The 16,120-nt window shown below is 48.1% G+C and overlaps 1 protein-coding gene and 1 long non-coding RNA gene across 5 annotated transcripts in view; one reads left to right on the top strand and one right to left on the bottom strand.

The window, feature by feature from the left end:
• Positions 1–1,040: 1,040 nt before the first annotated feature.
• LOC121664246 lies at positions 1,041–14,466 on the bottom strand. 3 transcript variants are annotated; one of them, XR_006015901.1, is made up of 2 exons: positions 14,320–14,466; positions 1,041–2,814 (listed from the first exon to the last, which is right to left on the bottom strand). It is a non-coding gene; the product is annotated as an uncharacterized LOC121664246 (long non-coding RNA). The 3 variants fall into 3 exon arrangements; XR_006015902.1 differs by having other exon boundaries at positions 1,041–2,811; XR_006015900.1 differs by lacking the exon at positions 1,041–2,814 and adding an exon at positions 8,555–8,796.
• Positions 13,706–16,120, top strand: part of GNAO1 (G protein subunit alpha o1) — a 145,624-nt gene continuing 143,209 nt past the window's right edge. Inside the window, exons 1-2 of one of the 2 annotated variants that reach the window (XM_042027407.1) lie at positions 13,706–14,254; positions 14,339–14,381. In XM_042027407.1, the coding sequence (XP_041883341.1) occupies positions 14,137–14,254; positions 14,339–14,381 (161 nt within the window). In that variant the 5' untranslated portion in view covers positions 13,706–14,136. The remainder of the gene's footprint in view (positions 14,255–14,338; positions 14,382–16,120) is intronic. The other variant, XM_042027406.1, reaches the window with a different exon arrangement.

Genomic DNA, 16,120 nt, shown 5'->3' with positions numbered 1-16,120 from the left:
ATCTGACATACTTTAATTCTTCAAGAAAAAAACAGCATCAACATGGGTTTGAGGAAGGAGGAAGATGAGATGGGAAATCCAGCCCTAATGGAAAGGCCTGGGATGTTGCCAATATTTTACATTCTTCGTGACACAGTTTGCTGCTGGCTCCATTGCCTGATGTGATTAGTCCAAGAAAAAATTGGCCACCGCGTTCCCATCCCAGTGCTGTCCAGATGGTTCTTGCCTCCCTCTCTGCCCACAGCCAGAATCCCTGCAGTCACCAGAAGCGCTGCAAGCCCCCAGGGACCCATCCAGGAAGTGCATTATTCCTTTCCCTTGCATTTGGTGATATTATCTGGAAAAGCACTGGCACGATTTCAGTCCAGATCTTATTGACACAGAGACCAAGGGGGGAAAAAACATTCCTAGAGGAAATGAGAAGGTCTAACATGTAGTTTAGTTCCAGAGTAGACCTCCTAAATGCTTGCACATCACAGCACAGCCTATCTAGCCACTTAAAGAGCAAAGAAATTCCTCCCCATCCCCAGCTCCTCACAAACCTGGCACCAGGTTCATAGAAACTTTTTTCTGAGTCAACATGGTCAAACTAGTGTAAAGCCTCTGCACAACCAACCTTGCATATGTTTCCACCATGGTTATGCAAAGTGATTAGTGATAAACCTATAAAAATCTGGGGTGTGAACCAAAATAGTTGGATGAGCCCATCCTTGGGCTGCACTGGAGCAGCTGTACTGTGCACACCAAATGCAGAGCAGCTCATTACCATTGAAAGCTGAGAACCAAACCACAAAACCACACTGATTTCTCCCAAACCGTCTTCCCTGGGCTGGCTGAGGAATGCCAAGTGCCAGCGCTGAGCCCACTGTGCTGCTCTGGGGACTGGAGTTTCCATGGACAGGGTGATCCAAAGCAAGAATAGATCCTCCAAATGGCAGCACTGCTATAAACAGGGACGCTGTCTTGGCTTGCCTCTTTGCTAGCTGTACAAATAATTTCTGGGCAGCAGAAGCGTAATAGACAAGAAGCACATGAGAGGATATATTTCTCTAATTTACTCAAGTCACTGAGATGCACCAGGGCAATTTTTAAAAACTGCTCACCGCTTGGGAGGTTAAACTCTGTCAGTTTCTAAAAAATTTATTATTTCTAGCTGTAATTACAAATCTGAGTAAGAGACTATCTAGAAAAGCAGATCCATTTAGCCTCTGTAGCAGAAGTGTACTGGGGACTCAGAGCACATACTGGGGACCCAGAGGAACCGTGCTACTGTATCATCCATAATTCAGACTTTCCCCAGATATCCAAGCTCACAAGTCAAAAAATGCAAAAAAAGCATCCAGAATCCAGCCCAGAGAAACAAATTTCCTTCATCTGTACAGCCTGGCACAACAAGAATTCTTGTTTGCTGAATACTTGTGAAAAACAGTGCTCATTTTTTGTGTCTCTGAGAAATTTCATTAATTTGGCCTCAGAAGTCCATGTTGCAAAAAGCAGGACCCTTTCAGGCAGCCAGAATTCCCTGACACAGGCTCAAGCAATACCCTGAGTTCAGCCTTTATTACATCATTTTTTTGATTTGCAAAGCTGGTAAACACAGACCCATCTCCAAGCTCCTGCATAGCTTAACCATTTGTCATATCAGTAATGTGGGAGCTGGGATGGGCTAAGGGTACAGGGACACGTAGAGAAGAGTTACAGCCACAAAGGTGACGACTGTTATGTTAACAATTAGCATCTGTTGCCATTAGAGCTTGTAAGGCAGATCCAAGCAGGGAGGAAAATGCTGTGCCAGCATCTCCATTGGGTTTGCAGCTGGTCAGTGGGACTCTCCAGCTTCCCACCACCTGCAGGGAATAGTGAAAGCTCTTGGAGCCATTGAAAATTGTAAGTTCAGAGCAGGGCCTGCACATCTGGCAACAGAAGGTCCATCCTTTTCCTTGCCAAATGAATCCCAGAGACTTTGCTTAGACCTTTTGCACAAACCTGTTTTGGACAAGAGAGAAAAAGACCACACCACAATGAAACCTCATGTTTCTTGTACTGGAAAAGCCCTTTATTCCCAAAGCACAGAGCTAAACACAGCCTGCACTGGCTCCTGAAGTAAACCTCCCTCAGTTGATTCATCAAGTGATGAAGCACACTTGCTGCCTGAGGGATTTCCAGCACTGGAAGTTACTCACCCCGCCTGCGAGATGGACTCCACGACACAGCTGTGCTCCTGCCACTTCAGGGGATGGTGTTTTTCCCCTGCACCTTGAAAAACTCTGTCCTGCCACCACCTCACACAGCTCAGGAGCTGAGCTGGGCAGAGGTTTTTGCAGGGGCCCAGGTACATGCTAGCCACATCACCCTGCTGTCTGACTAAACAGAGATGAGTAGCAACACTCCTGTCATGGCCCTCTCTGGTGTTTCAACAAACACATAATGAATATCTCACTGACTCTTGGAAAAAATGCTCTGGAGTCACCTTCACTAACTGCAATCTTTTTCCATCTTGGTGGTCCCCTGACAACCAGGATTGCAGCTCCAGCTGTGAAGGTGCTGTTCCCCTGCAGCCAGCCCTGTCCCCACCACCTCTTCCCTCTGCCAGCGGAGCAGCGCCAGGCGGGAGGTTTGCAGAGAAACCAGGAGTTCCAAAGCGTAATCCCGAACAGATGGCAGCTGTAGCCGTGCAGCCTCAGAAGGGCACTATTAAAAGTAAATAGCAACAAATGTTTTGGTGTGTAATGCGTTGAAATCTTGATCTCACACAGAGCTTATTTTCTTTTTTTTCCTCTCCCAGCAGTGGCAAATGGCTGAGGACAAATGCTGCTGAAAAGAATGAAGAAAGAAAAAACCTCAATCAATTAAATGTTTTAGAAACAATTGTGTTTCAAAATCAACAAGAAGAATTCATGAAAATCAATCCTAATTCAAGAGGGCTGTACTGATTTGTTCATCTTTCCCTTTCCCTGCCTAAGCAACCAAAGCAATAAAAATGATAGCTCCATCTCAGGCAAGGAAGCAATTGAAACTTCAAAAACGTTCAACATCAGCTGATGAAGCTTGATGCAGTCTCCATGGCCTGAAAGCTAAATATTCTGCAAGAGAAGCAATGTACCAGGCAGATGAGTGGGAGTTTCAGATAACTCCTACCCCTTCAGCTTGTTTCTCTCAATAAAGCCAAGCAAACCAAGGTAAGACTGTCCTGTCACAGGGGAAAAGCAAAACTGCATCAGCAAAGGCACTGCACAGACAGGAGCTGCCTCAGTTGCTCTTCACCAGTAGGAAACAACTGCTCTCCTCTCATATGGTGCCCACTCAGGGCCACCACCACAGGGACATCAACAGGGCAAATCTGGCAAAAAAAATTAGGACTTGCAATGCACATCCTGATGCGCCTTCCTGAAATGCTACAGCCACTGGGACACAGGCAGCGTGCCACAAACCTGAAGCTCTTCATCTCATCATACCAAGTGGTCCCAGAAAAAACACGTCTTGAGAAACCCAAAGAGGAAGGATTGGGCACCTCCTGCTCCCTAGATCTGGCCCCAAAGTAGTGTCACATGAAAAAAGCATTTTTCAGGCTGTCACACTGGCATGGAGGGTGTCTGGGGGATCACTACCAGGTGTGTTGATATTGCCCCAAATAATGACAATTTTTCCAGAATCTCCCACTCAAACGTAGTGTGGGGGAACACATCCCCCTGCCAGGATCTGCCCTGCTCTAAGCTGAAGTCATGTAAGCATAATTCTTGCAGCACCCAGCCTTGTGCAAATAAACAGTGTCCAACCACCTTCAGAGAGCTTCCTGGCAGTGCAGAGAGCAAGCAAACCCAGAGCAGGGCACTCGTATCCACAGGCTCACATCATCTCACCTTGGCACCACCAACAGTAACTACTGAGTTTTGTCTTGAGACAAGCAAACACAGACTCAAGTGTGGGTTTAAAGGTATTTGGAAGATAAAAGCTTCCTAGTTAGCAAGGACACGCTCCCAAAGGAGGGTTTCTCTTTAACAGGCACCGACAGCACCCTGTGTCATTGCAAGGCAAGATCTGAAATAGTTACTCACAGAGGAGATTGTTTATCTGTGACTCACAGACATCTTCCCAGCTACCCCCATGCTCTCTAAAAGGGAGCAGGAATTTGAGCAAGAAAAAAAACTGGGAATAGCAGTGTGGAATGAAATGAGGAAAGACAGTTAAGAGAGAAGGAGAAAAAATCTGGAGACAAAACATCACAGGAAGAAAAGAGGAAATGTAAAATATGGTCTGGAGAAGGATCTCAGACACCTGAGATTTTTACAGGTTCAGATCTTCTTCAGATAAGGTTTTATCACTTCTTTCTATAAAGTAAGGAATTTTGTTAGACTTCCATCTGCCCCATACAATCCCAAAAGTTGTTCAGACACACTCCATCATTCTTCCTATGTGTCTAGTGGAACCAGATGGAGATTTTAGGAGGGAGACAGTAGGGACCTACATGTCCTGCTATGGTCATAACCCAAGGAACTTAGATACCACTTGATAACTCTGTATATACTTAAGGATTCAGTGCCCTGTTCTTCTGTTCCCTGCAATGCTCCCTGTTACTGCAACCTGAGCAAATGCTTGAAGACTTGGGATGTATTTCTCCATAGCACTGCAAAAGAAATTGTGAAAATGATTTTCAGAGAAAAGAGCAGCCCCTTTTGAGATGGCATCCAGGATTTGGGGTTCTCTTTGTGACCCCCTGGTAGTAATGCACAGCCTAATTTCCATATTGTCTTATATTCCACAGGAAAACACACTGCAGTTTCACTGCAGAGACCAGGACCCAAGAGTAAGACATGGGGCTGAAGTTCCTACAAGGAAAGAGAAAAACAGGCAGAGATTTGTGCTTTACCAGCCCCTGCCTTGGACCAGCCCAGCAACACAAGCATGTGTTTGCGCTGCTGTTCAGTGCTGCCATCACCCAGCAACCACGGAAGCCACTTGCTCATCACAGAAGGCTCAGGATGGTGACCAACTATCCCATGGCAGGGTGGCCTCCTGGGCTGCTCCTGGAGTGGTGTGATCAAGGGGTGCATCACTGTGCAGCCTCACCATGACTTGGTCATTCCCAAAATCCTCTGGCTCGCCTGGGCACACAGGAATGGAGGGTGAGCCCAGCAACCCACTCACCCAGCAGCACAGCCACACTGAAAGCAGATTTTTCTTTCCTCAAATATATCCATTATATCTCTTCATTTAGCTGGGATTCACTGAGACTCATTTGCTGTAGACTTGGTTAAGAGATTAAAACTGTATTTATTCCTGAGCCAGCCAGCCAGTATGACCCATTTGCTATAATGGATAGAGGAAATACATGACCTCACTACTTTTTTATGTCAAAACTGCCCAGGATATATCCTCAGTTCCTTCCTGAGCTTTGGTTTGATTATTTTGTAATCATATGCTAAAGTAGACAGGGCTGATGGGGGGGGGGGGGGCGGGGCCACATTTTATTTGCTTGATAACACTTGTGGTGCTGAGCTGCCAGAGACCCCTCCTGAACCATCCTCCTCCTGCCAGGAGTACAGGTCCATTCCCGTACGTGCCTCTGGTGTTCAGCTCGTGCAGGTCAGGGCTGTCCTGGGACAGAAGAGATCTACGGCTGTCACATGAACCTCCAAACCCTCTACAACCACTGATTATCATCAGGAAGAAAAAATAACTGCTAAGACCCTTACTTTCTGCTGTAGAGAAAACACATTTTAATTCTACCTTGGAATCAGCCTGTTGAAGGCAATGGACTTACATACAGCCAGAATTTTCTCTCTTCCAAACAACTTCCAGCTTTGCATACAGGTTAAATCCTGCCACATTCATCTTCAGTACTTAAAAAACCCTTCCCATTGACCTGTTTTGTTCTTCATATCAAGCAAGGAAAAGGAGAGAGGGTAGAAAGAAATATCATTCTTATATGTATGCTAATGGATTATCTACCTTTTCCAAAGATTTTTAAAAAAATCATGAGGATATTAATAACTTATATTTACATATCTGTTCATCCCAAAAAAGAACAACTATAGCCAATAGCTATAGCAATATAGCCAAACTATAGGACTACCTGCTGAAAGGTGGAAGAGGACAGGTGGTTAATAATTTAATGTAATTGTTTTCCAGCAGTAAAGGAGGTGAAGATAATACAACATTTCATGAATTCAACAAAGCAAGAGCCAGCCAGCTTAATATCCACATGAACTATTGATGCAGGTTGCCAGAGATCCCACCCCAGCACCCAAATCTCCTGGACACAATTCTGTTAGGAGATCAGGGAACTCATGCAGTGCATTTGAAAAAACCCTTCTTCAGCCACAGAATAAGCATTTTCAGCCAATTTTCAGATCTTCTGGTCCAGGCAACAGTCAAATATATCTCAGACAAGTTGGACTACTACAGAAATTGAATTCTTCATGCTGTGACAATGCATTTTTCAACACCTTAGTCATTAATGTAGAACTCTCTTGAGCTGGCCAGACGCTTGGTTTCTGACATCACTGAAATCACGGGGAGTTTCACTGCTGCCTGGTGAAACCCAGAGAAACAGCCAACAGCAGCTCCTAGGGACACATCCCCCCTCTTGGTAAGTTTTACGATACTTGGTGGCCACAGCCACACTCAGTAGGTAAGAATGGCCACACCATGGCAGACTGATGAGCTGCCCAGCCTCCCTGACTCTCTCCAAGGCTGGTGGAGGCTGCGCTAGGAGGGATACGAGCACAGCAGCCTCTCCTCCTGCACTCATGCTCCTGACAGTCTGTCACCCGGGGACAGCTTTAGCCAGAGGCAGTAATTTTCTGTATTTAATAACCTTTGATGGATCTTTTCTACAGGACTTTTTCCTTCTGCTTTTTGAACCTGGATCAGGTTTAGCATCCAGCCAATATTTTGATATTGAGTGCACTGATACTCCAAATACGGATCTTCAGGTACTGTTTCATTCTTGCCTGAGATGTCATTTCCCCCAACATGACCTTCTCAGAATACCACTGCCTGTTTTGCACGTGCAGAATTTGTTCTCCCACATCCCCTCCCTATGAAAGCAAGTCCTTGTCTCAGGGCATTGTGAGGGATACTCGCGAAGGTTAGCTTCAGCCAAGGACAGCCAGTCTGTGGGCTCTCTTCAAAATCAGAGGTGAGAGATGATTCCTGTTATTCATCCTCCAGAGGAGTGTCTCTTTTCCTCCACTGATTACAGCCTCTGTCAGCTAAAGCCAGCCTTTGTGAATCACATCAGTACTTAGAATCAGGAAGCACTGCATAACATTGAAACAACACTTGGTAGAGCTGATGCTTCTTTTAAATATTTTAATAGATATTTCTAATAGAAAAGCAATGATAATTCTGTTTTAAAAAATCGAGAGGTTTCTGCAGAGAAAAAGTGCAGGAGTTGTAGGTAACTAATGGTATATTTGTACTTGGAGTTAGCTTCTGAGAGCTGTGAATCTTATAAGTATACACTGATATTTTCAGGGACTGAATTAGCATTCCTCAATAAGATCACTCATCAGGACTAATTGTGTGAATGAGAGCTGCAAGGTTTCTGGATAGCATTTATACAAAACCAGGAATGTTCCTGAAGTGCTGTAAATGGAGCCACTTTAATTGTCTATCCAAGTCTTGCATCTGATGACAGTAGCTGAATGAAATGACACTTGTGTGCAATCAGTAGCATGTCTGAGCTTGAATGCGCAATGCAGAAGGTTAAGCTCAGTTTCACCAAGACCAAGCAATGACTGATTTTCCTACACAAAGTAATCAAGACTTTGACTCTAACCAGCACTCCTGGATTGTGGCTGGAACAATTTAATTCCTACTAAATCATCACCTTTGATGTTGTGGAAACAGAAGTAGTAAAGGGCTGACGGATCCTTGTTGTCATTAAGCTCCAAGCCAAGGTCGGCTACCCTGTCTCATTTTTGGCACCATTTCACCCTTCCCTGAAGGGCAACATCGCATGGCTTCAGTTTTGTGGCTTTTCAAGGTTACTGGTGCACCTGCTGAATCAGCCATGCTATTATATACTTCCTACTGTGGAATGTGGATAGATGTCAGCTTCTTCCCCACTTACAGTTCTGTTCCATTTAGGTTCTTCTATCACCATAGAAGTAGAAATATCTGCACTACCATACAAGTAGAAATTGGATCAGATGAAGGGGCAGAAAACAGCCCATCATTATGCAAACCTAAACCTAACAGTGAAAAGACCCATGAGGGAAACTGTACTGATTTCCTCTCAATGACCAGCAGCAAAAGAGTTAATCACTTCACTTACGATTTTTTTTTGTAGGCCTACAAGACTTTTAGCCACCATGTGTCCCTGAACCACTAGAAAATGGAAAACATTGACACTGCAAAGACTCCTTAGAGCTGGGAGTTGAAAGTCATTACAGAAAAGAGAGAGAAGCTTACACTACATCAAGGGTTATTGACAAGTTCTTTCTCACTTTGAGAAACCATCACTTGGGGCTCTCTGATGATTTAGGTAATCTCCTATTTCAGGCCACACAATAAACATCTTCTTAAAATAAGCAGTAGAAGCCTTTAATTTTATATTAAAAAGACTTTATTGGGCAGAAACTGATGTGGATCCTCAGGAAATCGTTGGTTTGAAGCACAGTACTGAGCAGTGCTTTCATTCAGCTGCTGTCTTCTGGGACTGGTAGACAGCCCCAGGACCTCCTCCAGCCCTGGTACATGCAGTTCTCAGCTTCCTCTGCAGATCTTCTCTCTGGCATTTGTTACTTTCCCCAGAATACATCCTGTTCTCCTCTCTGTGGCATGACAGACCTGAACAGAAAACTTTCTAAGGTTAGTTCCAAGTACTTTGAAGACAGGCTGTTGTATCTCTCTGCCATGCAAATGTGTTAACCCCATGAGCCATAGCCCAAAAACTTCACCCAGTTCCAAGACAGGAGCTGGTGACTCCAGTCAGTGACTCCCAGGTACTGTAGTTATCATCGCCCACCCAGAGAGGCATGAAAAACTAACAACAGAAGTAGCTTTTTCAGCATTTCTCTAGACTCCATCAGGCTGTCCAAATTACTTCTTGACACCAATTATACTTATTGACAGGTCACTTTTTTTTTTTACTCTTGGTGTCTCATTCTTTTTTTATAGCCAATTTTCTACACAATAAATCCACCCCAGACCATCTCTTCCCTTAATACTCATCTTTACTTCTCTAAATCGCTAGTCAAATTCTAAGGTGCTACTTCATTTGATTTGCTGGAGTAGAACATATTTGTGGGGTATGGAGTAAGAGTGAAGTACGGATATCTGCAATTTAACCCAGTATCTGTGCATTTAATTAATCCTTCCTGCATCAACCATTTAACCTTTATGGGCGTTCTTATTGCCTCTCATTGTATTGATTTCTGTCCATTTCTCCAATTTAGTGAGATCATGCAGTATTTTAAACCTGTCTTCCACTGCATAACTAGGTTTAGCTGGTGGGTAATTGACATCAATTTAAAGAATGAAAAATTAAGCTGAATATCCGGGGAAAACTTCCTAATGGTGAGATCTGCTAGAATGCATCGCTATCTCTCCGTGGGATTGGTGGCCGTTCCATTAGCACGTACATTAAAACTGTACTGAAGGAATATAAGATTATAGATTGGACAGAACAATCCCGAAGCAGCAGGGGAAAGACAAGCTGCAAAGCTCTGCAGCTTTCCTCCTACAGTCACATCATTCTGGGCTTGCCCCACTCCCTCCTCATCCCACCCACCAGTTCTCTGAGGATGTGCTGATCCCGCAATATCAACTAATTACGGGGATGGATCCCATGTGGTATTCCCTCCAATACTATTGCAACCTCAGTTGTGGTGGTGGGAGTGTCATGGTAGCTATGAGACTTTTTCAAAGTCCACAGAATAGTTTTCTCACCCCTCTTTACTACCTCCTGGCTATGGGAACAAACTTTTCAGTAAGATCTGTTGCCATAAGAAAAGGAGTAATGGTTATACACCAGAAGAGGGTAGATTTAAATTAGATATAAGGAAGAAATGTTTGATTTTGAAGGGGGTGAGACATTGTAGGTTCCCAGAGAGGTGGTGAATGCTCCATTCCTGGAAACATTCAAGGCAAGACTGGGGAAGGCTCTGAGCAACACAGTCTAGTTGAAATTGTCCCTGCTCACTGAGGAGGGGTTGGACTAGATGGCTTTGAAAGGTCCCTTCCACTCCAAACATTCTGCAATTCTAGGAAGAAAGCCAGAGCACTCTACAAACCCTTGAGCTGGGTAGCAGAGCCCAGGATGGTGATGTGCTGGAGGGTTCATCTCTCCCCAGTCTGGAAGTCCCCAGAACAGGACGAGACAGGCGAGATCATAAAGTTGTAATTTACCCCGCAACATCACTTTGGCACAGTCTTTTTCAAAGGCATCCATCAGTCCTGTTACCACCCTTCACTTCTTAAAGAAGACTATCTGATTAACTTTTCTAGCACAATGGTTGAAAACTGATTGCAGAAAGAAGCTGGGTTTTGCTGAGGCACAGATCAGATACAGGAGAATAAAGACTTCAGTTTAAAATACACTGCTGACTCTTAGGTTTGGAAGAGAGAGCAGAAACAAGTAGGTTCTTTATGCACCTTGATGAAATAGTTTAACTGCAGGAACAGCCAGAAAGTTCTTCCTCTCCACCTTTAATGGAGAGGTTCTCTCATTTACAAGGGGAAAAAAAAGAAGCCTATTTTCATCTGAAGTTGTTACTACCAGCAACCACTTTTTATTAAAAGAGGACTTCTGTCAGCTCTTGAAAAAGGGAAACATCTTTTTCAGCAACAAAACCCTATATATTTATCTCAAAAGCCAAGTAGGCTGGAATGCATTTTGTTTGGTGGAGGAGGTAGTCTTTTTTCTTTCAGGTTCTTGAAATTCATCTGCCATGAATAAGCAGATTTTTTTAAAAAATGAAATTTCCCTCTAAGAAAATTTCAAAAGAAACATTTCCTACAGCTCTGCTCAGTTAGCAGCAGCAAAAAAAATGGCTCAGAAATGGTTCAATTTCACAGCTGCTCCCCTGAATTTTTCTGAGAGCTAAGAGAGTAAGGAAAAAACTTGCCAATTTCTGATTTTCCCTTAAGAAAGAAATTAGCAGATTATTGTGTAGGAATGGGGATGTTCATGGGACAAAGGGCTGAGTGCAGACTCCACACTGGTCAAGAAGAAGAGAAATAATTTTCTCCATGGCAGGAAGCTTGGGCTACAAATTTGTCAGATAACGAGTAGCCAGAGGCTGATACGAAAGACTAATTCTCTTAGTAAAGCCCTTGGAGAGTTTCCCAATATGAGTCCAAGGCTGGCAAGCTGTTGGAGGAGACGGGAAGAAAATGCAGCCATCTCATGAGGACACCGTCTTTGGATTTCTTCATTGTGTTTTTCCTATACAGCACTCTTCATAATTCCCTCTGGCTAGAACCATTGAAATGAAACTTATTGATTGAAATTCTGATCTTATTGATTTTACACATGAGATTTGTGTGAATATGAAAGAGCAGGAACTGCTCTATAGCCGCACCCATCTCCATTTATTCCCTGCTGAACACATGCTGTAGGCTTGCTTGTCCATCTCAGCTCCCTGAGCTTCCAGAAATAAATTACCCAAAATTCAAATATACCGCATCTATTAGCTCACAAATGTGTGGTAAATATTACTGGTCCTTGAATAGACTGAGTTACCTTTTACTTTCTTTTGTCTGCTCTCCTTTCATATCCCCTCTTTACCTCGTTAACCGCATGTCCTGTTTTTCCCTTTCATTTCAGAGGTGAGGAGGGAAAATGGGAAGAACATGTTCTGAGAGGAAGAAGGGATGGGAAACTGGGAGGAGATGATGGTTGCCTGGAAGGAAGAACATGACAGCTTAAAATGCTCTAAGTGCTATTAGAAATGGTATTTCTACCCCTAAAGAAAGGGTCTTGGCTGTGGGAACTGGTGAACTCAGGACAGCAGGTAAAATGATCACAGGGGGCAGCGATCAGAGGTTCCAAGTGGAAAACCAACACAGTATAAGCACATGGTCACCCACACCCAACAGCAGGAACAGCAGCCCCCTGCCTTCCCCGAGCTTTGTGGGGCAGTCCTGCATTTCCTGCCCACAGCACAGGGATGTTCCTGTCAAGCCTCCTGTAGTTGGGTGCTTTTTGGCAGAGAGGTGGAGTGGCTTTCAGAGGCAAAATCCGCAGCCTCAGCATTCACATCTACTTCCGAACAACCAAACCTCCCTTTGCAGATTTCTTGTTTACTGAAATGGTGAGTGTCCTTTCCACGGATCAGGTAGCAATCCTTTATTATCTTCATTTTAGTTTGATGCATTTTACTTCGCTGTGCTCAACACTTCCTTCTTTCCTCTCTAGATCTTTTTATAGCTAGATTATCAATCATACATATCAATCAATGTTATGGATTAAAGTTGAGTATATTGCGACTTGTCTGGGCCTGTAGGAAAGCATTTTAAACAAAGTTCTATTTATTTTATTTTCCCCACTGACATTTATTTTCTTCTCTCTTTTCCAACCTTCTGAAATGGCAAAGCCTGCCAGGAAAATTGTGGGATTTTAACTCACTAGAATTCTTAAATCACTGTTAGATGTCATGGAATGGTTATGAAAAGAAGGCAGGTCATCTGGTGAGATCTGTGACCACACTGCAACACAAAAACCCAAACCATCTGTTAATTACGCTGATGGAAAACATAATCCAACATGGTGGTGAAACCTGATGCTTTGCATAGAGCATGTAAACGATTCATGTTGCAAGTGTTGATCAAAGAGCTCCCAAAGGGCTCCTCCTCGCAGGTCAGGTCACAAACAGGGCACTGTGGAGCGGGGGCAGGCACAGGGTGTGGGTGCAGCAGCTGTGGGGAACCCTCAAGGCACGTGGGGAGCCAGGGCCTCCACAGCGCATGGGGCAGGGCCCAGGGGAGCCGAGTGCCCACGTCCACACAGTGCTGTCCCATCCCCAAGCACTGAGGCGCTCAACCCTGCTCTGCTGGCCCAGACCACAGAATCAAGGAATGTCCTGAGTTGGATGGGACCCACAAGGAACATCGAGCCCAGCTCCTGGCCCTGAACAGGACATCCTTGAGAGTTACACCACGAGCCGGAGAGCCTTGACGAAATGCTTCTTGAACTCTGTCAGTCTTAGTGCTGTGATCACTGCCCTGGGCACCCTGTTTCAGTGCTCAAGCACATGATGGGTGAAGAACCTTTTCCTAATATCCAACCTAATTCCCCCGGCACAACTCCAGCCGTTCCCTCGTGTCCTGTCACAGCAAGCAAGTGCTGCCCCTCCACTGCCCCTCCTGAGGAAGCTGCAGCCCACGACGAGCTCTGCCCTCAATCTCTTCTCCACGCTGAACAAGCCAAGCGCCCTCAGCCGCTCCTCGTACGGCTTGCCCTCTAGACCCTCCACCAAGGCAGACCCCAGCTCTGAGTCACTGGGAAAAGGAGACAGCAGCCCGAGCCACGGCCTCTCCCGTCTGGGGACAGGCGCCAGAGCCCGGGGCAAGGGACGGGCACCGGGACCGCGACCTCCGTCCGTGCCGTGTGGCGGTACCCTGCCGCAGGCAGCGGGAGCGGGCCGGGGGCCGGGTGGGGCCGCCCCGAGCATGCGCGAGCCGCGCGCGTCACGGGCGCGGGCGAGGCCGGCGGGAGCGCGCAGCTCGGCGCGCCCCCGCGCTCCCTCCTCCCGCCCGCTCGCCCGCCGCCGCTCCCGCGCCTCCATTCGGCTCCGCCGCCGCCCGCCGAGGAGGGGACAGCGACAGCCGGGAGCACGGGAGAGGGACGGACCCTCCCCTGCCGCCAACCCGCTTCCTCCTCCTTCTCCTCCACCTCCTCCCCCGCCTCCGCCTCCCGGCCGGGAAGAGCTCGCCGTGCCCGCAGCAGCCCCGCTGGATGCACTGAGCGCTCGGGCGCGGGGAGAGAGGGGCAGGAGGGAGCCGGGAGCCCCGCCGCGGAGGCGCTGCGCTACCCGGAGCCTCACGGCCATTTGCTGTAATTCTTTTATTGCCCCCCGGCCGCCTCCTCCTCTCTGCCCGCGGGAGCCAGCCGAGGCGGCGGGGGCTGCATCCCCCCTCCCCCCCCTTTTTTTTTTTTAATTTTTTTTTAAAATTTTCATCGCCGCCATGGGATGTACCCTGAGTGCTGAGGAAAGAGCCGCCCTGGAGCGGAGCAAGGCCATCGAGAAGAACCTGAAGGAGGACGGGATCAGCGCGGCCAAAGACGTGAAACTCCTCCTGCTCGGTGAGAACCCGCCGGTCGCCCCCCATTGCCCCCCTCCTCCTCCTCCTTCCCCGCGCTTATCCCACCTCATCTCTTTTCCAACAGGAGCCGGAGAGTCGGGAAAAAGCACCATCGTGAAGCAAATGAAGTAAGTCCCGCAGGTGGGGGGGCGAGCGAGCGGCGGTGCGGGGCGGGAGAGCGGGGCGGGGGCTCGCGGAGGTGAGCGAGGGCCGCGGGCGCCATGTTTACCTGAGGGGACCGCGCAGGCACAGCGCGGCGGGGCCGCCGCCGCTCCCGGCGCTGTCCAGGGCCCGCTGGTGCTGAAGCGTCGCCCCGCGGCCTCGCCCCCGGCGGCGGTGGGGGGAGGCCGGCAGCCCACCTTCCCCCTCCGCGCAGATGTCCCCGTGAAGCGAACCGCTGTCAGTTAAGCTTAATGTCGGGGTGTTATCTGCCGGCTCTGCGGATTTAAACCAAGGCTCCCTATCACTGAAAGCCCCTTTTATTGAGCTTCTATCTTCTCCTTTTAATTAATGAACGACGAGCTTGGCCGCTCATCTCATTCAAACCTCTCCTGCTCTGGGATCCGGGTCTCCCTATGGTACTCGGCGCCGCTCCTCGCTGGGGCTTCCCACACCCTCTTCCTGTGTTTAATTAGATGTAACCGTGCAATAAACAGCAGTGAAAAGCCCCACTGCAAGGTCTCTTCCAAGCATCCCCGTGGCTGGTGTAAATGCACCCCGTAGGAAAGCAGGCGCAGGGAAGGCTAATAGGGGTGGAGGTACACCCGTGGTGCGACTATTCTCCCCCCCACTCCTTTTTTTTTTTTTTTAAATTAAAATACAATGAAATACCCCGTCCTCCCACCGCTATAAACATGACGGGCTGGTTGGAGGCGGGCGCCATCACGGAACAAGCCTGGGCGCTGGTTCAGGGTCTGGATTTCAGCTGGGAGCGGTTGCCGCTTTGCGATGCTGGTGGTTGCAGAGGGATCCGCGGCTGGGAGGGGCCCCCCCGGGACCGGGGTTGCTTAGCGAGGGGCAGAGGCTGAGAGATGGGTGTGGATGGGACGCGGGGAGCGGGGTGCGGGTCCTGGCGCAGGAATCCGGGGCTGCGCGGGCCGACGGGCGGGTCCCGGCGCGGCGTTCAGGCGGTTCGCGCTGGACAGCGCCCGGCGGGGGCTCGCACCGGCGGCGGCGGGGCCCCTCCGGCACCGCGCGGCTCCTCCCGGCGGCGGCCGCGCCGCGCTCGGCTGCCTCCGGAGGGGCCGGAGAGAAGCCTAAGGGGCTCCGGAATAACCAAAGGGGCACGCGCCCCTCGCAAGCTGCTACCCTGAGCTCTCGTAGCCGCCCCCGGTGTGCGAGTATGCGTGTGTGATTGTGCGTGTATGTGAGTGTGCGTGCGCGTGTGTGTGAGTGTGGGTGTGCATGTGCGTGCACCACGGGGGCAGATTTGGGCCTTCAGCCCAGCTCCCCTCCAGGCAGGGTGGTTTAGCGGGTGACCCGGATATATCTGTATCAACTCTGTGGCCGCTGTGTCCACCCCACAGGGGTTCAATGAAACCATCATCCCCGCCTGAGGCAGTGCTTTTCCCAAGGCGCTGCGGGGCTGGGAGGTCTCGCTGCGGGGAGACTCGCCTCCAGTGCACAGTAGTGTCCGTGGCTTTCCCCATCGACGTTTGTGTACCTTATTCTGTAAAGGATCTGAGCATCCCCTTTCACTGTTTGAAAGGGGATTTTCCCACCTTTCACCTCACAGTTTGGTTTGGGGCTGGGCTGGGGTGGGGTTGGTTTGCTCTTGTTTGTGTGCAAAAGGTGGATCAGGAGACATGTCACTGCAGATGAACACCAATAAATTATTTAATCTCTAGGAATTGCTTCTGCAGAAGCA

This window comes from Corvus kubaryi, unplaced genomic scaffold, assembly GCF_017639235.1.
Source record: "Corvus kubaryi isolate FWS band 111438036 unplaced genomic scaffold, C.kubaryi_AGA036_p1.0 37300, whole genome shotgun sequence".
In the NCBI taxonomy this organism is placed as follows: Eukaryota; Metazoa; Chordata; class Aves; order Passeriformes; family Corvidae; genus Corvus; species Corvus kubaryi.
The sequence above is the reverse complement of the archived record's forward strand: the minus strand, read 5'-3'. Positions and strand labels throughout refer to the sequence as shown.